Source organism: Nansenia antarctica (assembly GCF_963989245.1).
Source record: "Nansenia antarctica genome assembly, chromosome: 4".
NCBI classification, from domain to species: Eukaryota; Metazoa; Chordata; class Actinopteri; order Argentiniformes; family Microstomatidae; genus Nansenia; species Nansenia antarctica.
In genome coordinates this window covers 23,838,985-23,860,069 of record NC_137689.1, presented here as the reverse complement: position 1 = coordinate 23,860,069, position 21,085 = coordinate 23,838,985, and the positions used below count along the sequence as shown (strand labels likewise).

Sequence of the window (21,085 nt, the reverse complement as noted above, 5' to 3'; positions counted from 1 at the left end):
CTGTGATTCTAACCTCACCTTGTGTGCCCTTTAGCGTATCCTAGAATATATATATATATATATATATATATATATATATATATATGAATGAATGAATGAATGAATGATCTTTATTGTCATTGTAACAGGTACAACGACATTTAAATGCAAGCCCTAGGTGCTAACAATCAAACACAGTCCTAAGATAATAAGAAACAAGAAGAAACAATATGGAGACAGACTGATCTATCACTTACATCATTCTCAAGAATCTCCATTCCCCAAAAATGTTTTTGCACAGTTGCACCATTTTTGCACAGTTGATGCAAGCCGTTAATGACATGTATTCTCTGTAGTGCAAACTTCCTCATTTGGAGATAGCGCACAAGCGTTTGCAAGCGCATGCGTTACTTGTAGTTGGAAGTGTTCGGATGTTGTTTCATACAACGTGCGCACAGTGACAGAGACAGGCTGCTACAGTCCGATAACAGTCCGATAACGGCGAATTCATCTAACTATTGTGTTAAATAAATGTTGACACCGTCAGGTCTCGGAAGAAGAGAAAGAGACCAGAACGAAGTATACGGCCATCATTCTTGCATTTACGATTGATCGATTTTCTTTCAAAAATCCGAACGGTAAGTAGGATAAAACGCCAACGACGTTTTCATGCTTCGACCTAAAAGAGCAGAGTAGCCTATAGTTACTCGTTTGTTTTATGGTATGTTGTGTATTCGTCTTGATCTGTCAGAAATATTGGGCTTTAAGAACCAAACATTGGCTACCGGATGAGAGACACAAGGATGTGAATGAAATGTTTATTTTTAAAAATATATATAAAATATACTTTCTTGATTACATTTGCTTTTGATATGAACGTTTTTACTGGATAAACTGTAATGTGAAGCAAATAGGCTACGTGTAGGCCTATACTATTGAAAATCCCTTATACGTCAAGTCATTATCAGTCATTTTGTCATTTTGATAATTGGGATTAGAAGTAGGCCAGTGCCTGATAATTGCTTGTGAACTGCCATAGAGGAAACACATACTGTATATGTTGGTGCATAGAGGAATACCAAGAAGAAGAGGGGTAACAGTCCAGATGCTGTATGCATGTTGGGACAAGGCTAATACCAGATTAACCTGTGTTTTCTCTCGTCTCCCCCAGAAAGCATACCTTTCATAGGTTTTCCACATTTGGTAATTGTGTACGTCAAACTCTATTCAACTAGAACTCTCAGAAGGATTGCTCTAACAAATTAATTACCTAGACAAATTCCTTCACTTCTGCCTCCAATTTATGATTTATGTCTGCCAAATTTCAGTCAAGAAGATTTTGCCCATGAAGGAGAATTGAGGTGGAGGCCAGCAGCTTTTCTTTGAAGTGAAATCAAGTGTAGGCTTGAATTAGAATAGACATTTCTAAGGATGACACACACTGTATTGGCACTGTATTGGATGATGCCGTCCAGAGTGATTGTCTGTCTATCTATACTCATGACATGTATTGACATGTGTTGGCGATGTCTGTTGATTTAAGATAAACAGAAAGCCTATAATCTGTCCACTGCAGCTTGAACATGGGGTAGTTCCATGCCTGACAGTTAACAGCTCTTCTTCCAGGTGTTCAATGCTCTGTCAGGTCTGGCATGGAGGAGTATGGGAGCTGCTACACATTTTCACGGATGTTTGCCTCACATGATCCTATCAAACAGAGACATACTGCCATTTGTCGAACTAGGCCTTACTCACAGTTTCACTTCAAGATTTGCACACAAGCTTCTTGTCTCGAGAAAATAGTTTAACCATTAATATAGCCCAGCAAATGTGTGCCCATGTCTGTATTTAGGAATTTGTATTCAGTAGTTCATCTCATAGAAGGTAGTCTATCAACCTGTGAGGAATCGTGTGATACCAAGCAAAGAGGGAATTAGAGCAAGAACAGTTTTACTTCATAGAGGACCTTTAAATACTCCACGTCTTAAAAAGACACAAGAAATCACGTTTTGTTTTGTTTTCCCTTTCATATTGTCAACCATAATGATTCATTTAAAAACATCAACCAATTGAATCAAATGAGAGATTGATGCTGACATCTCAGCTGTGTATGTCTTTCCTGAGTGACTCCATTACAAAGTTGGCTAGGTGGTTTGAGTGGCTTGCAGTCCGATACTGGTTGGCTGGGGAAGGGAAATAACCGTTTAAGACCTGTCATCCTCTATCTGTGATTCACAAGAATCTGAAACGGATTGTGGCAAATCTAGAGCAACATTTGATGTGTTTATCTGATGTATTTTCAAAAGATAAACACATTTTGACAACACACCAACAATGTTGCATATCAAAGCTTTTACCCTGTTCACTTTGAATATTAGGGAGGCTAATCTCATAGGCCTGATCTGTCATTTCAGCAGCCTGACGGGCTGTGCACACTTCTGTTTCCGTGTGTGGCTGGTCACGTGATTCTTAATTTTGAATGTCCAGGTAAAAATGTGGGAAAAAATGAGGAAAATGAGGAAAATGTATCTATTCTGGATCAATTAAGGTGTTAAGATGATTTCTACAAGACCGCCAGCTGATCTTTCACATTAAGTGTTTTCTCAGTGAGAAAATTACCATCAGTTTAATGGAGAAGGAATCCACTTACATAGAAATGTTTCCATCCTGGAAACATCCTGGATGGGGCAATTCTCTTGGTTACCGAGTAACTTCTGAGAAAGTAGGCCCTACCTTTATTTTTCCATCTCCAGATTGTATTCATGCTGCTAGAATTGTACTGGGTGAGGTTGTGAGCGTATGTAGCATACCTAAGAAGGGACTTTGAAGTTGTTTGGTATCTTTTGGGCCAATTATTTATTTATTATATTTTATAGCTCAAACCGCATTTCCATTACACCAAAGTATTAATTTATCGCTTATACTCACTCACAACTTGAACAGAGAATGTAGCCTATTCTTATAGGAGGATAAGTGTAATTCACCAATAAAGAAAGCATAGCCTACTACATTTAATTCATCTTGGTTTTCTTGTTTCTTGGCATAGGCATACTGTCTGTCCCTGATGAATTACTTTGGGGAAACCCAGTGAATGGATACCCTAATCCCAATCCTGTATGAAGACAACCGCCATGAGAGACCTCAATGACACTATTAATCCCAACTTTGAACCCCATCTTTCATCTAACGGCTCTCTAAAGCAGAACTGAATAGAATCAGATACTTTTTCTATATAGGTCTATGCTTTATGAATTACACTTCTCCTATCCTAGGTTTAGAAAAACATCAAACCTCATTCATGTTCAAATATATACCCCTGTCAACTAATATTAACACTTGCATTTTGTTTTGCAGAAATGGTTTGGCTTCTCTAAATGTAAGAATCATTGCCCAATCACCAGGTCATTCTGTTACCAAAAACCCACAAGTGACATAAGATATACTGTATACCTACTGTACTACTACCTATATAAAAAGTAAGACGTTTTTACTGATATCGATTTAGTTTATGAATTAATAGGTGATTAAAACTGATCATTCTGTTAACAAATTGGGCATTCCGTTATCGTTTTTACATTTTCAGTGGGAATTGTTCGAAATAGTCCTAGGTTTTTGTCTGGCATATGTTTTAAAGTGAAAAGTCCCAACAGTCATTCTGTTACTCCGTTATATTTTCCATACAGTACTGTACACCACACTGGCGGTAAGACAACGTTGTAGCAAACAATTGTCTTATCATAGTGTTATTGTCCAGCTGTGGGACTGGTAGATAAAGAGAAGGACTGGGAGAGTGTCGTAGATATATCTAAATATAGAATCAAAAAAAGCAGCCTGCTTCGTTTCAAATTGCATAGGAAAAGGTATTTAATTTACTTTTGCAAAAGGAGGAAAGTTTACAGCATATCAAGCGAGCCTGACAGGTTCCTCCAGAAAGTCCAGTTTACTTGTTACATCTCCAATCAAATCAAACCAATCATTAGCAAGGGGTAGCAAGGGGTGTGGATTTGTACACGGAGGAAGATGATGGGGGATAAAGGTTAGGGGGGAATCTGGCCCTCCCTTCCTTACGGTATAACAAAGGTGAGGAATGATGGCACCAGAGTGAACAATGCAGGGCAATCACTCTGTTGTGGCTCAACATTGTCTTGAGTTTCTAGGGTCAAAGACAGACTATGGAACACAGAAGGGTAATTGCATATATTCAAATGTATGGCACAGGAAAACAAGTAGAGGAACATGTTTCATTGTGTGCTTACAAAAGGAAATCAGTTTCTAGCCTATAGCTTGCTCTAGACAGTCAATTTACTGTTGTGAGTTTTAAGTGTTAAATGTAGAAAAATGTGTTATTGCATATAATAATTTTCTCCTACAAGAGACATTGGACAGTGTTCAGGAGGACGTGTGTTTGTTTTGCTGATGCATGTGGTTGTATGCTTGTGATGGTTAGGCCTAACAGGATTATCAGGATATGAAAACAATTGTTTCACTTCTCTTATAGAAGCTTGCCCCACATACTACTCCAGTTTCACGTACCCTACCAGCTTACCAGTAAAGGAAGTACTTAGCAAAAGTCCCAAATGTCTAAGCACACAATTTAAATTGGTCGTATGTCTCTAAAAACAAGTGCTGTTTCAGTTGTTAAAGCCACCACCACATCACAAACCATAAAGGGTCATGCAAGTGTATCTGCAAAGACCTGCACATGGAGAGAAAAAGAGAGACCCAATTGGACATAGGCCTATTTGTGGTACCAGCCCGATCCCATCAATCTTTTTGTATGATATTGTGTTGGTAGTACTGTAGTATGACCAGTAGGTACATCTGTACAGTTCTATATTGAGAGTTGCAAATATGCCTTTCAACCTGTGAGACGACAGAGCAAGACATTGACTGATGGTGTGGTGACAGTCATTGGTAGCTGACAGTCATTGATAGCTGACAGTCATTGGTAGCTGACAGTCATTGGTAGCTGACAGTCATTGGTAGCTGTCAAAGATGACCTTGTGTTTTCTCTACCACTCCCAGGGTGACATCTTCACCACAAACAGTCCAGAAATGAGAAGGAGAAGGAGCAGATGAAGATGTCCCTGAAGACAGCCAAAGGTAAGCACCTCTCAATTTGAGGAATATTTTAGGAGGGGGTTAAATTAGTGCTGTCTTTGTATTAGGGCTGCACGATATTGAAAAAAACGGACATTGCGATTTTATATATTGTGATATGAGATATAAGAATTTTCACCAGATTACTTGAATAGCTCTATTTGGAAAGAATTAATTAATTAATTAATTAATCATTCTAGAATTGGTGGTTTTGTAGGGGAATGCATAGAAAAATAATAATAATTAAAATCACATACTGCTTGTCAAGCGACCAGATAAGGGTTTTTAAAACCGTCTTTGATAACTGTGTAAATTGGTATCATGTCTTTCGCGAGGTGAAAGTTATCGCATTAGTGATTTCTCTCTGCCGCTTGGAGCCTTTCTTGTATGGTGTAACACTGGCAAACGTGTTGCCTCGTGGCACTGTTGACAAAGTATCTGTTTCTGGTCAACATCATCTGTAGTCGAATAATTCCATACAACTGATGCTTTTCTTGTTCTTGTCAAAACATTGCAGGTGCGGCGATGTGACTATCACACATGCGCGCATTGCGATAATGCTGCTGAAACAACATATCGTGCAGCCCTACTTTGTATGTTATTTCTCATGACATGCTGTAAACTTGAGAAACCATTGGTGCCATGTAGTGGGAATAACTTTCATTCATGTTTTAAGGCTTTCCTTTGCATTGATCGTAGTCAGCCCAAGGTGAAGTAGGTTAAATTGCAACTTTATCCTGTTGCCTTTCTTGTGAAAGAAAAGAGAAAAGGGAGGCATACTAGATTAATCATTTAGTCACTCTAGGGAGTTCCAGGAAGTTCCATTACATTTTTCACGATAAAAGGGCATAGTTATTTTTGGTTTCCTACTAATGGACGGCAAGACAACTGTTTCATTTGCTTTCAGCTGAAAATGAAGATGGCAGATTTTCAGTTACCACATTCATAAATGTTGAAACTGCTACTATACAACACAGTGGACACATTAAACAGTGGTGTCCAAAACATGTATCGACAGTTATTTGACTCTATTAAGACCATGACTACACAACCCTATTGTAAAGAGTGTAACCCTACTGTAACCCTACTGTATGTATTTGTAGCTTGGTCCATACGACTTCTTCTGCCTGTGCTGCTCGTCTGCGTGTCCTACTACTGCTCCTATGTTTTTCTTCAGAGGTAAGGCTCCTCCCCTTCTTCTACAGACTGCTGGGCCCTCGAGAATTCCTCTGTATTTCACTGGTTCAAGTGCTCTATAGCAAGGTATCATTTATAAGAGAACACTGTAGCTCAGTTGGGGAGAGTGAGATAAAGTGTTATGGTAAATGTTGTCTGGTAAGCAGCTGGTTAAAGAAGTTTGAGGAAAAACTGTGCCAGTCCAAAGAAAGTGTTGCTCAGACCACCATGTCAAAAATGAACATTTAAGAAATCAGGAGGATAACTTCAACTGATACACATAGTCATTTCCAGGAACATTTCTGTGACGGTTGGGGAGGTCTGTGTTGTATCAGCATATCTCATTCAGTAGGCAGGTGTTTCCCAAGAGAGACCGTGAACCACTCGGGTCTTTTACTGTACATCCTGTGTAGGTTTCAGTTTCTATTAGGGTTTGTTTTGAGTTAAGTATAGTTTTGTTGTCTGTTTCAGCAGTGGAGGAGTGTTCAGGCCTCTTGGTCCTAGTAAACCTCTCTGTGACAGCTGGGCCATGTCGCAGAAGTGGGAGAGCCTCCACTTCAAGTGAGTAATAAAGCCTGTTTAATGAGGAACATTGAGGGGAGGAGTGTGTGTTTACTTTCTCTCTCTCTCTCTCTCTCTCTCTCCCGCTCTCTCTCTCTCTCTCTCTCTCTCTCTCTCTCGCTCGCTATCTCCCTCTATCTCTCACGCTCTCTCCCTCTCTCTCTCTCCCCCTCTCTCTCTCTCTTCCTCTCTCTCTCTCTCTCTCTCTCTCTCTCTCTCTCACTCTCGCTCTCTCTCGCTCTCTCTCTCTCACTCTCGCTCTCTCTCTCTCTCGTTCTCTCGCTCGCTCTCTCCCTCTATCTTTCACGCTCTCTCCCTCTCTCTCTCTTCCTCTCCCGCTCTCAAACCATTAAGATTGTGGTTGAGATTGGAGCCAATGGGATTGGGCTTACATGTCGATGATTAGATAGTTTTTAATTGCTTACCGTTGTTATTTAGTTATGTCCAGCAGCTGTGATCGCTCAGATTGGAGAGAAAGGAATTAAGGGGCATGTAGCTTCTTGGTCCATTAAACAGCAAAACTTTACAGTATGTCTCCCAATCCCTTCGGATTTCAAATGTCTTTCCACAGCGGGGTTTACGCAAGTTACATACGCAATAGTGATAGGATATTAGGATATGTATATGTACATGATGGCAGAGACTGGGCATCTCTACCGCTCACCAAGGCCAGCCCTGAGAGCGCAGAGTGAGTGCGCCTAGCCAGAGGGAAGAATCAGTATACATGTCTTCAACTACTGGATAGATCGTCTGATTGAATTGAAGCTCTATTATTCTACTTAGTCTAGAGTCCCCGGGTGAGTGCCTCTGAGAATTTGAAAACTCCACCAAAATGTAAATAATATCTCAAGTTGAAAACAAATTCAATTTCAAATTTTGCATACCAATTCAAAACGATTAAATTCAGATTACATTTGTGCTAGCACTATAATAGCTCCATAAATATAGCTATAGTCACTAAACTGTGTGATGTATTATAAACTGAAACTATAGTTTTTCACACCAATGACCACCAAATCTCTCATCTTTTTTTCCTCACTTCCTCAGAGGGCATGTTCTTTTCCTGTCTGAAAAGGATAGAATCTCTCCACCATTGCGCAACCTGAAATTACAATACATGATGCAATACGTCTAATTGATGTCTCCACAGAAATGTAACCCTAAAAGTCCAATATGTGACATTCAACTGCTCTGTTGTTGTTTGAATCCCAGATTGCCTCATTAATGTATAATATTATCATTTGATTTACCTCCATAATGATAGTTGTTTTATTGGTCTGTGGTCTTGTTCTTATCAGCAGTGTATTTATTTCTTCTTTCCTACTTGTTTTAATCTTCCCTACTAGTGTGAGCAGAAAAACTCAACTCTTTCTGAAACTGGAGGATTTTTTCTGGAGACCCTTCTGGTCGTCAGGCTTGTTCCCCTTGCCTTATGGTGTCAAGGGCAGTGGTACGTTCTCACAGCTCTACACTTTATAGATTCTTTGTAAGATGTGCACGTCTTTTTAATGGATGCTATTTAATGTGCTATTATGTGCATGTCTTTTTTTCTTCATTTGGAAGTACTGCATGTTATGCCATTACTATTACTACATTACAGTGGGGCGCAAAAAATGTGGGCACCCCTGGTTTAAATGTCTGTTTTAATTAATCTCCAAGTTATTGAAAGCAAACCTGAACACTATGCTACAAAGTTAAACATGGCACCAGTTTTTAAATGATAAAAAAGGAAAGAAGTTTGGGAATCCTTTTGCATTATTCTTTGTTACCTTTTGAGAAGATGATTACTAAGGCTCAGACCAAGGTGATTTATAGGTCAGGTGAATATAATTCCAGGGTTGAACTATATATTGTGAAGTAACTCCATGCCTTCTAAAAGTATCTGACTGCGGTGGCTGTTTTGTCTAATGTTAAAAACCATGGGTTCCTCTAAACAGTTGTCCAAGGATGTCAGAATCAAGATAGTTCATTTCCACCATCAAGGAGAAGGCCACAACAAACTCTTGCAACGTTTCAAACTACCCATTTCCACTGTCAGAAACATCATCAGAAAATGGAAAATAAATGGAACAATTGAAGTCAAGGCAAGATCTGGAAGACCAAGAAAGATTTCTGATAGAATGGCCCGCGGTCTGGTGAGAAATGCTCAGAAGAACCCACACATCACTACAAAAGAGCTGCAAAAACGAGTAGCAGACACCGGTCTAGTTGTTCACTGGACCGCAATACAGCGTACCTTAAACAACAAAGACCTACATGGCAGAGTTGCCAGAAAGAAACCTTTCCTACGACCTCAACACAAAATGAAGCGTCTGAAGTATGTAAAAGAAAACTTTGAGAAACCTGAAGTCTATCGGAAAAACAATGTGCTTTGGACTGACAAAACCATAAGTGAACGTTTTGTCCACAACTAAAGAAGGTATGTTTGGAGAAAAAAGGGTGAAGCATTTGTGGATAAGAACACCTTGCCAACTGTTAAGCATGGAGGTGGATCCATTATGCTTTGGGGTTGTGTAGCAGCTGGGGGCACAGGCAATATTGTGCGGGTGGAAGGAAGAATGGATTCCACCAAATATCAAGACATTCTACAGGTAATGTTCGAAGGTCAGTCCAGAAATTGAAGTTGAAGAGAAGTTGGGTATTCCAGCAAGACAAGGACCCGAAGCATACCTCAAAATCAACCATGAAGTACGGATGAAGGTTTTGGAATGGCCATCACAGTCCCCAGACATGAATATTAATGAAAATCTGTGGAGAGATCTCAAGGCCGAAGAATATTTCTGAGCTAGAGGTGTTCTGCTAGGAAGAATGGGGGAAAATTCCAAAAACAAGAATTGAAAGAGTTTGCAAGCTATAGTTGCCTGAGGAGGAGTTACAAAGTACCAGCTGACAGGGTTCCCAAGTCCTTTTTCCTTGTTTTATTATTTTGAAACTAAAAACATTTTTTTATCTTGCTTTAAAATGTGTCATGTTTAACTTTGTACCTTTTAGAAGTTAGGTTTGCTTCTTTTCACTTAGATATTAATTGTAAAAGGCATTTTGACTAGGGGTGCCCACATTTATGTCGTTATACTCCACTCTAGATAACACATATCACTCCATCTAAATGGAGTTATGTTATGTGAGTGGACCATGACTGTGTTTGGTATGTATATTTGGTTTGAGATACTAATGTTCAGGTTCTATTCCAGAGTTTTTCCTTGTGAAGGCGTTGGCGGCCATAGCAAGCTATGACATGCCAGAGAATATACAAAAGTAAGGAAAATTGCTCACCCCTGGACAGTTTGGTATAAATATGAGATAATATAATATAATAATATTTTTGAAAAATCTATGGAGGCTTATGATTTAATCGTAATCAGGATCAGTGTGTGTAGTTTTTCTGCTTTGTATTGAGTTTCCAAATGGAATACATATATTGACATCTATCCCTCTGTGTCTGAAATCTCTCTGTGCTATGAAACCTTTCTTAAGTTTAGACATGACCTGTGTAGTTCTCTGTCTGTAGTTTGTCTTGCAGAACCTGCGTAGTGGTTGGGAATGGCTTTGCTATCAGGAACACCTCCCTAGGAAGTGCCATTAACAATTACGACGTAGTGATCAGGTAAGAGACCGTTGCTGCACTCTGTCTTGTCGCATCATGTTCATATTTGTGGGTGGCTGTGGCGCAGGAGGTAGAGTCGCCGTCTAATGATCACAAGGTTGGCAGATCAGCGGTTCGAGCCCCGGCTGGCCACATGTCGAAGTGTCCTTGGGCAAGACACTGAACCCCAAAATTGCTCCCAGTGAGCGGGCCTTGCATGGCAGCTTGCCGCCATTGGTGTGTGAATGTGTGTGTGAATGGGTGAATGAGAGGACGTTGTAAAGCGCTTTGGAGCAGCTTTGGAGAAGCAAAAAAGGCGCTATATAAGTGCAGTCCAATTACCATTTACCATATAGTAACAACTGCATGTTGACTATGGCTGCTGTTCTCATTATGTGTTACTCCCAGGCTGAATAATGCTCCAGTTCGGGGGTATGAGGTGGATGTGGGGAGCAAGACCACCATGCGCCTCTTCTACCCAGAGTCAGCCTCCTCTAATCCCAGTGTCCACAACGACCCCGACACCCTCATGGTTCTAGTGCCTTTCAAACAGCAGGACGTCCGCTGGCTCAAAGAGATCCTGTACAATGAGAAAAGGGTACTGTGCTATATCTATACACAACAGATAAGGATGTTTACTAGTGAAACATCTCTGGCTTCTCTCTTTTGCTCTTTTTCCCCTCCCTCTCTCTCTCTCTCTCTCTCTCTCTCTCTCTCTCTCTCTCTCTCTCTCTCTCTCTCTCTCTCTCTCTCTCTCTCTCTCTCTTTTCTCTCTCTCTCCTCAATCTCATTCTTGTGACATTTCCCCCACTTCTGTGTTTAAAGCCACTAATCAGTTTAAAGCTGCAGCTGCTGCTGCAAAACTAATTTCCCCACATTATCTCTCATCTCCGAGGCACTGTTTATAGGTCATGTTTGAGCAGCGTCTAATAATAACCCTCACGGCCTTGGGGCTTCGGCTCATGCCACCCTCGTTAACGCAGAACGATTCGAACTCCAAAAGAAGAAGAATAGGCTTTTATGTGATCAGCCCAATGAGGACAGGGAGGAGTGAATGGAGAGGTCTGATGTGACTAACTGCTTTAAAACAAGTAATCTTTCTTATGTAACCCCACCCTGTTTGTGACCTCTCGGGCAGATCAGAGATGGTTTCTGGAAACCCCCTCCCCTGGTCTGGCTGGGCGAGAGCAGCCACATCCGTATCCTGGACCCCTGCTTCCTCCAGCAAACAGCCAGCCGTCTGCTCCGTCTACCCCGTCTAACACCGTCTAAGAGCAACCAGGTGAGAGCTGCTCAGAACAGCGCAGTTCAAGACTGTTCTCATATCAACCAGGGGACAACAAGGGGTCAAGAGGGTTCAGAGGTCAACCTAATAACAATCATGTATTTTTGTTGTGTCTGATGTGATGTTGTTGTAGCTTTTCAAGGCAAAGTCCCATACACGGGAATCTATATCATGAGAATAATAACATCACAGGATTGTTTTGCATCACAGGACTGTGTGAGACTCTGGTGGGTGGATGTATATATATGAAAAAGAGGTTGGCGGAGAAAATGTTCGCCGGGTGGGGGGGGTAACACTTTCCACAACACTGCAAGCAGTGCGAGCACCGCTGAAAATGTTGAAAAAAAACAGAAGAAAAAAACCAGTGCTAAAAATACTTCTATCTATGGGAAACACTGATAACACATGAGCTCCATTTCGTCATGAAAAGCATAGTTGGCTTTAATTCAACCTCAAACGTACACATGGACACGTACCTCTGTGACATATTTCTGTCTGCTGACCTTGTAGTGTGGCAGGCAGCTTCCTAAGGTGCCCTGTCTTCCTCTGTGCATAGGGGTGCCATTCAGCTCTGAGTGAGGACTCACAGCTCTAACAATAGTGCTTTGTTCACCTTCACTCATGAAGAGCTCTTCTAGTTAAACTGTGGCAATACCTCTGGTCTCAGAGGATGTGTTGGAAACTTAAGATAACAGACTTAAAATGGAAATGAGTGTGAGAAAGGAGAACTAACAGAGTGGTTCAAGGTTGTGGTGATGAGCCTCAAGAGAGGGTGGTTCTCTGTGATGTGTTACGACTATTGAACCTGACTATTGAACCTGGACTGGCTGTGTCCTACCTTGTTTGAACACTGCGAAAAATCAAAGTGCATGGTTGAACCTCTCCGGAAGTTTCCGTGCCAGAGAGATGCTTCTTCCAGTCAGAAGGGTTTCACTCTGGCACCGCGAAGCTACAGTTGAAGCACACAGCCCACAGTGTCATTGCCCCAGAGAAGTTTCATAAACCCGAATGAACTTCCTGTGGATGTGATATCGAGACCTTGACATTTAGGTCATTTATGAAGTTCTCCTCCCCGCGGCCCCGCTGTATTACTTGTTGTTGAGTTGGGTGGTTCTCTTTCCTCCTTCCTTCGCTCCACTCACTGGAAGGAGTGACTGAGATAACACGTATCATGTAAACAAATCTACTGTGCTTCGCCTGTCTAGACCTCGGGGCTCCGCTTTGGTTTAAAAAAAAACAAACAACCAAAACCTCTTTAATTAAACTACAGATACTCACACTATCAACAAAGTGTAAATGGCAAACACTGCTGACATACAACAATTTGTTTCTATATTTTTTTGGGGGGGCATTTCTGCTTTAATTGGGATAGAGAGAGTAGAGATTGCTGGGAAGGATGATGTGAGAGAGAGAGGAGAATATGCAAGATATGTCGAGGGTCCGAATCGAACCAGGAACCGTGCGGTGATATGGTATGGGCATTAGCATTATGGGCGTTAGCTACGCCACTGAGTTCCCCAGATGTGCAACAATGTGCAAGAGTTGGGGATAAGTGGTTACGGGTTAGGGTTTGGCTTGTATTTAGGGTTAGGTTTAAGCTTTGGGCTAGTGTGGGTAAGGGTTCAACAACCCCAATAGGGTAAAGGCTATCAGGGTTAGGGTCAAAGTTCGAGTTAGGGTCAAACCATCAGTAGGCCTCTACCCACAAACCTTGGAGTCTAGAAGCAATCAGACTGGTAGGAGGAACGAATACCCTTTAAATGAACGCAATATGTTTAGTTATGCTTGATTGCATCATTTAATACAGTATTTGTATCGTTTTGGGTTATGTAGTTGTGTGTTGTGTGTAAGTGGGAAACGGATGTTGCAAAGATGGAGAAAGCTGCTCATCCTTCTGTGTTCTGGAGTTGTGTTAGTAGTGCCACCTGCTGGTGGAATATAGTATCACATCTCTCATAGGTCTATGATCATTTCCTTGCAGATTATTGCTCACCCTACTACTGGAATTCTGGCCATCTATGTGGCCCTAAACTACTGTGACGTGGTTCACATCGCTGGATTCGGGTACCCAAAGTCTAAAGAGCGAAAGCACCCTATTCACTATTATGGGCAGGACACCATGAAGTCCATGGAGGTAAGCAAGGAATCATACATTTACTATTGTCTTGCCAGTCTGTTTTAATAATAATATAGTATTATCTGGACTTGATATAGGAATGTGAACATGTATTTATGTAGTTGGAAATGAGTCGATAAGCGTTGATTGAACTGCTCTTTTTCCCTGTCAGACTTCTTACCACAACCTCTCCTACGAGGCTAGCGCTCTGAAGAGACTGGAGGATTCTGGTGCCATCACATATCTACACCCTCACTCCTGACAAAGTCTATTCCAGCTTGTATCCTGAGTCATCTCACCCCAACCACACACAGTCCTTAAATCACCCTGAGGCCAGGACAGCATCGTCTGTTTTCCCAGAAACACTCCACCTCCACCCAAATTCTTGCCAAGGACTTTGCCCACTCATCCACCTCCCTCCAAATGTTATCAATTATGCATTCAGCACCCACCCTCTCTTTCCCTCATAGAGACTCTGGACTCTGTTTAGGGTTATGCACAAAACGGATGCAAGTCCAAATGCAGCCATATTGGCAATTTGTGTCAGCGGTAACTAGTGAAACTACCACAGTGCTGAAGCGCTGTCTCACCTATGTCCAGGTGGGCGGAGTAGCGGTAATAGAGGTGTGTTCATGACAACGAGCAGGTCAAGTTCCATCCGGTGCGGTGAAAGATTCTGGCTTTGAAAATATCACTCATATTTCAGACACACCCCATAAGCTAAGACTGTTAAATCTTTTTACACTGTTAAATTACAGCTGAGTTTAACGTACTTTTTTACACACTGAGTTTTGCTCCCTTCGCAATGCTCTCCAAAGGCTTTGTAAATGCATAATGACAAAACAAAAACAATGTAGTGTTGGGGAAAAAGATTAGAGAGTCTCATCAAGTGATGAGTCTCATCAATCTCAAGTGATGTGTAAATATTGTGTGAGAAGTATTCACAGAGGTCTGTTTATTTTTGTAACAACAAAATAAGTAATGTTTATTTACTTAAGTATTCTGTTGTTCTTTGTAAATAAAAAAAAGATGATTTAGGTTACAGTATTTGTAGATGGTTAATTGATGGCAATTTCTCTCTCGTGCAACTGAAGAATTCTATATGGGTTATGCTATATGTTTCATATGTCTTATTAATAGTTAGTTAAATTTGTTTAATGCATTTTACATTAAATACAGGGGTCGAACGTCAAAGTGCCTAACCAGCTGACCCTCAGATGTAACTGGTTCCTCAGGTGGCTCCTATCCATTGGTCATGTCCACCTTACCAAAGTTGTAATATTGTGCCAAAATCAAAGATTTCCTCTAGTGGCCAAGGGAGGTATAAGAATTCTATTACACAGTGGAATGAGTTGACATAATCGTTTTGCTGTGGTAATGTTGTTAATGTTTATGAAAGCATCACACATAATGCTCAATATCAACAAATGCATTCTGCGTGTGAAGAGGATCATGGGATTGGACTGCTAAAGATTTGGGCTTTAGCTTCCCCTCCCTCCCGCAAGGCTTTAGTGACTAAGCAGTTCCTTTTCAGCAGTACAGTATGTGCTTTACATTATGTAACATATCTGAGTAGCAATGTACTCTGTTAAGGAGGATTTATTCAGCGATTTATCAGAGTAGCCTACAGAAAGGGCTTGTGTGTGTTTGAAGGATTTTACTATAAACCCTATTTCTGTGTTCTTAAATCTTAAAGCATCGTATTATAATGTGTTAGATCTAAAGATATAAGCCTCAAGCCTCTAAACATTCATAACAGATAGAGAACAGAATCAGAGGATCATTTACTAGAGACATACAGTGTCACATATCACAGCCTCTGCCTGTATTGCTATAAATGGTTTTCACACTTTGATACTAAATACTACCCATTTGAATACAATTACAAAAAAGATATGTTTTACTCAAAATGTAATCGGAGGCAGTAGGCTTCTGTTGTTTTAACTGCACTTATACAACCTATGCCAGTGATGGTATTTCAAATACAATTCAAAATGTTAAAAGGATAGACCCCATCACCAAAGAGAATTTTTTCCGCAGTGAGTGCTATATTATGGAAAGAATAACTACAGATTGAAGGCTGTTATTTTACTCAGTGCTTTCTTTCTTTTTGAATGTTACAAACTTAAGTCTAAGGTTTTGGCTATGTTTAAGATGTTTCTGATATTTCTGTCTCATAACGGCTTCCTTAACTTGCATTAATGTCTCTTTGGTCCTCATGTTGACAGATACCAATACAGACATCAATACTAGACATTGAGAACTCTCTTATGCCTGCACAAATGATGTGATGGAACACACCTGACAGAAACTCTTGTCAAGCCAATTTTCTAATACCTTTCAAAAAAGAAAACATTGAATTAAAGTTAAGAATCTATACTTCAACCTCATAGCAAATTGTTGATGTATAGAGCTAACAGATGACAACATGCTTCCTCTTTCCAATACTCTATGAGCACAATAACAGGCTAAATTGATATCATCTATCTATCACAAACATGCCCTCCACTCTTGACAAATGGGATCATTCAATAACAGAAAACAATAGCTCACAGGATAGGCAGCAAGCAACTCTCTTTTCATCATTCTTGAGGTCCTATCACAACCTTCATCCACACATAATTATTTGTAGTCAAGCTTGTGATTGTGTTCCTTCAAGAGACTGAGAAATATCCTTAAGGCTGCAACCTTGGAAAGCACACAGACATCCTTTAAGTCAATGATAATGAACAGCTCATGATGAAACATTGAAGAGATGCTTCAGATTTCCCACAGATGCTACCCTGACCTGCAACTGACCTTTGAGTGACATTTGTAGCTTATATCTTTTCACTGGATGGTCACACTATTATGCCATGTATTTGCCATATTGTTAGGGGGTTTAGTTTGTCATTAATTCACATAGCATCTGAATGATGTGATAATTACATGAAAACACAGACATCATACGAAGAGGCCATCACACTGATGACACGGACTGTCTGAGAGTTGGTAAGGACACCAGCCCTGGTGTGAACTATTCCTTCCTTGCTGTGGTCGCTGCCAGGTCTTTGGCACTGCAGCAGGGGGTGTTGGTCTGGTAGATGTCATGGAAGCTGTTGTAGTCCACCTGGTAGAAGCCCTTCTCCAGGGAGAGGACTGGGGTGAAGCGGTAACCCCACAGCACCTCAGTATCCAAATAAGAGCTCCGGGCCTGACAGGTCATCCCTGCAAAAAGAGGGAGATGAACAAACAGAACTTTCAGATAGCACTTCTCAGGCTAAACAAAAACAATGTCTCCTTTGCAAACCAAAATAAAAAACACTCTTCAGAGTTCAAAGGTGTCTCTAGTGTCTTATATCACCCACCTGTGGCCTCCACCATACCCTCCAGAATCACCACAATCTCAAACTGCTCTGACTCCATCTTGGCCCGGCTCCACTCCCAGAAAGGGCTCCTCTTGTTGATCTCGTGGCAGATGATGAGCGGTGACACCAGGAAGAGCCTGTCATCTCCCGTGTCAAAACCAATGTTGATGTCCGTCTGGTTGAGTGGGATGAACTCCCCTTCCTTGGTCTGCCTGGACTTGATCAGCTTGGCCCTGATAGAAGCCTCCACGATGTGTGAGTTCCGGAGGTCTCCGACCCTGAACATCAGGCACAGCCGACCGTCCCTCATGGAGATGACCGCGCTGGTAGAGAACACCAGTGTCTCCGCCCGCTTCTTGGGCTGTGAGATCTTGACAAACATGCAGCCCACCATCATAGTGTTAACAACGGAGCCCGCGATGGCTTGAATGAGGAGCAGGGCGATCCCTTCGGGGCAAGCGTCAGTGATGACACGATAGCCGTACCCTATGGTGGTCTCTGTCTCGATGGCGAACAGGAAAGCAGAGATGAAGCTGTCCAGATTCTCCACGCAGGGCGTCCAGTTCTCGTCGCGGCTGTGGACCAGGTCGCCATGGACCAGCGCTATGAGCCACCACAGGAGGCCGAAAGACAGCCAGGTGAGACAGTAGACGAAGGTGAAGATGAGGAGGCTGAACCTCCATTCCAGGTCTACCAGAGTGGTGAAGAGGTCGCTCAGGTAGCGGTAGGTCTCGGTGATGTTGCCGTGGCGGACGTTACACTTGCCCTTCTTCTGAACGTAGCGCTGCCTCAGCGTCTTGCTCGTCTCAGAGATGAGACGTGTACGATCCGTGGAGATCTGGGACTCTGTGACGTGCTTCTTAGGGAGTCTCTTCGACTGAATGAAGATGACATGCTGGGTTAAAAGCTAGTTCATTCATCTAATTTCTGAACTGAGACAAATATAGTACCTTTATTCCCATCACCACTAACCTTCAATGAATCACTAACCTCTTTGGGAAGCACTCCTATCTCCATGGCATCGTTCATAAGCTACAGGTGCTGTGGACCAAGCAGGGAGAGAGAAATGCTGAAACAGAGTAAAGGACACAGAAAGACAGGCAAACGCAACCAGGCTACTATTGCACCAAGACCATACTGTACTGAGTTGTTTCAGGGTCAGTCTCAATGAACAGAGGCAATAAGGTTTCCTATTTTCATTCATATCACCTCTAAACATGAGTGGCTTTGTCCAGAGCGTGAGTGAGCAGAGTGATTCTAACTGTGTGTGGCTGTGATTCCTTACCACTCCTACATGGTAATTTGCCTCTAAAACAAGTGCCCCCTGCCACCCTAGACCCAGGGTTCACCTTTAACATTTCCCTTGAGTAGATGTTCACTGAATAGAGGCCTTGATGACTCAGTCCTATTGGCAGCATTACACAACACAGCCCACAGTCGTGGAGAGAAACACATTGGAGAGATGTTTCTGTCCAGGAGCCTCTGCAGAAGACTTGAATCAAACAGATGCTCTTAGCTTAACTAACATCTGTCATGAAAAATAAAATCATCTTGTAGAAACTGCCACTTATTACTAGGGGGGGTGGGGGGTTCAAGAAAGGGGGGGCGGGGGTTAAAGAAAGGGGGGGGGGTCAAGAAAGATCTAAATAATGTATTTGAAAATATCTATGAGAGAATTTGCCTTCAATGCCTCTGTTCACATATCTATAGGTTAAGCACTCTTTAAGAGGTCTTTAGTGTCAACAGAGAAGTCATGAGCAGCACTACATCCTGTCACTGATATGTTTTAGGGGTGTTGCCTTTGGCTCCACAGACTTACCGCTCGGTGTCTAGTCATGTGTAAAGCAAGGTCGCACAGAAAGTAATAAATACTAGACCAACGAAGGTGATCAGTTTTGGGGGGTTTGCAAGTACATGTACATACTGACATGGTTATTGAAATGTCCTCAAACTATTGTTGTATTGCAACAACATACAAACATTTTGTATTATCCTAACCATTATGTTCAAGTATTTCTTTTATAGAATTAGACTGCAATCATTTCAGGTCAGATAGAAGTCAAAAGAACTCATTTACATTGACATTTTTACATTTTTTTAAAATTAATCATCTATCAGTCATTACAAGAAAGAGTCATCTTTCCTCGGGCCAAAGGCTCTTGGCAGTCAAAATGCTAGAAGTGTTTTTTATTATTATTATTATTTACAGTAGAGAAACTCTTCAGGGGGGTAGAGGGGACAGAGAGGTTTCAGGAGGGACTCAAACCTGGCACCATGAGAGTTATTGTCACAGTTCACCCTTTGGCAATGGGTAATGAGATAGCTACTGCCATTACAATAATGAAATAGTAAAGTAATGAAAGTTAATGAAGGATATGGCTGCTGTTCAGCAAAAAGAGTCTTCCCTCTGTTCATTCTCTGTTGACATAATGCGACTTACAGTGAGCACTGTTAAGCTATGACAGAAAATGCATTGAAAGTGGTAAATTCTATTTTTGTGTGCATTGTGCAATTCAGAGGTGTATCAGTTGTGCTTAAGTCTAGAGCCTGAACCTCCAGATGGTCGACACTGCTAGATCTCATCAGAGCCCATTTGTAATGTTCTTTTCTAGTTTATTTTCATCATTGTTATTTTAACAGGGCCATTATCTTAGAGGTAACTGGTGTAACCATTAATATACTTCTGTATTCCATCACCTGAGGATGCACATCTGTATTTCCTGATTTGAGCCATAATCTAATTTCAGGTTCTCTTTTGAGACAATTTGAATTGCAAAGCAAATGCTCTTTGTTTGGTTCTAAACAATTGTCTACATCAAAGTTTGAGCAATTGGGTTGATATGAAAAAGCACTGTCCTCTAGATAGGGGAAGTGAATTTCAAATGAGGGTGCGTTAACAGTAATGTTGTTACAGGGTCCAAAAAAGCATCTGTCTGGATAGTGCTGCAACAAGATTAGATCTGGCCATAGCACTTTCACATCTGATTAGAAGAAAATCATACTGTGGGTGGGTGTACTTGCTGCAGACTCAGAGAGACAGAGAGAGAGAGAGAGAGAGAGAGAGAGAGAGAGAGAGAGAGAGAGAGAGAAATGCTCTCAAGTTTAAATGCTTCTGGATAGGAAAGAAAGAGGAAGGTGATGTTGTCATCATCATCATCTGTCTCACCATCTCCCAGTGACCCATCAAGAAGGCAATGCTTCTTTCCAAACATCAAACATGGACATGATGGAGGCATGCCCTCCCCCAACCTACCACCTAGCAAAGCCACCTAGCCACCTACAATCTCTGTGTCCAACCTACAATCTCTACAATCTCTGTGTCCAACCTACAATCTCTACAGTCTCTGTGTCCAACCTACAACCTCTACAATCTCTGTGTCCAACCTACAATCTCTACAATCTCTGTGTCCAACCTACAATCTCTACAATCTCTGTGTCCAACCTACAATCTCTACAATCTCTGTGTCCAACCTACAATCTCTACAATCTGTCTCCAACCTACAATCTCTGTGTCCAACCTACAATCTCTACAATCTCTGTGTCCAACCTACAATCTCTACAATCTGTCTCCAACCTACAATCTCTACAATCTCTGTGTCCAACCTACAATCTCTACAATCTCTGTGTCCAACCTACAATCTCTGTGTCAATAGGTTCAGACATACGTTTTAACTCTCACATTAAGTCAACAGCAAAAACAACTTATTATCATCTTTAAAATAGTGAGAATTAGGGATTATCTGTCCAATCATGATCTTGAAAACCTTTTTTCAGGACTCTCCAACCAGGCACTTAAACAATTACAACTTATTCAAAATGCTTTATTTGGTTTTGCTATAGGAGATCAATAAGTATCCGCTTCGATTGTTTCGATGGAGGTCACACATTGTTTAGAGGTCACAGCATTGGAGATGCTCCCTAAGATCCAAGGATTGGTT

At 41.4% G+C, this 21,085-nt stretch overlaps 2 protein-coding genes across 2 annotated transcripts; one reads left to right on the top strand and one right to left on the bottom strand.

The window, feature by feature from the left end:
- Positions 1–486: 486 nt before the first annotated feature.
- Positions 487–14,749, top strand: LOC308155499 (CMP-N-acetylneuraminate-beta-galactosamide-alpha-2,3-sialyltransferase 4-like). The gene is made up of 11 exons (XM_080528827.1): positions 487–617; positions 5,005–5,082; positions 6,183–6,258; positions 6,727–6,816; positions 8,163–8,266; positions 10,008–10,071; positions 10,325–10,420; positions 10,808–10,997; positions 11,538–11,681; positions 13,666–13,818; positions 13,973–14,749. The coding sequence occupies exons 2-11, from the start codon at positions 5,055–5,057 to the stop codon at positions 14,060–14,062; spliced, it is 1,035 nt and encodes a 344-aa protein (XP_080384953.1). The 5' UTR covers positions 487–617; positions 5,005–5,054; the 3' UTR covers positions 14,063–14,749.
- Positions 14,750–16,816: 2,067 nt separating this feature from the next.
- On the bottom strand, positions 16,817–18,164 carry LOC308155907 (G protein-activated inward rectifier potassium channel 4-like; the record flags this gene model as incomplete). Its single annotated transcript, XM_080529273.1, has 3 exons — positions 16,817–17,007; positions 17,148–18,024; positions 18,138–18,164. The coding sequence occupies 3 exons, from the start codon at positions 18,162–18,164 to the stop codon at positions 16,817–16,819; spliced, it is 1,095 nt and encodes a 364-aa protein (XP_080385399.1).
- Between the last annotated feature and the right edge of the window lie 2,921 nt (positions 18,165–21,085).

What these genes read in the sequence shown, in the direction of transcription:
- LOC308155499 (XM_080528827.1), top strand. Translation starts at nt 5,055, where the DNA reads ATGAAGATGTCCCTGAAGACAGCCAAAG. An exon ending in GTCCCTGAAGACAGCCAAAG is followed by an intron (nt 5,083 to 6,182) that starts GTAAGCACCTCT and finishes ATGTATTTGTAG; the next exon opens with CTTGGTCCATACGACTTCTT. An exon ending in ACACCATGAAGTCCATGGAG is followed by an intron (nt 13,819 to 13,972) that starts GTAAGCAAGGAA and finishes TTTCCCTGTCAG; the next exon opens with ACTTCTTACCACAACCTCTC.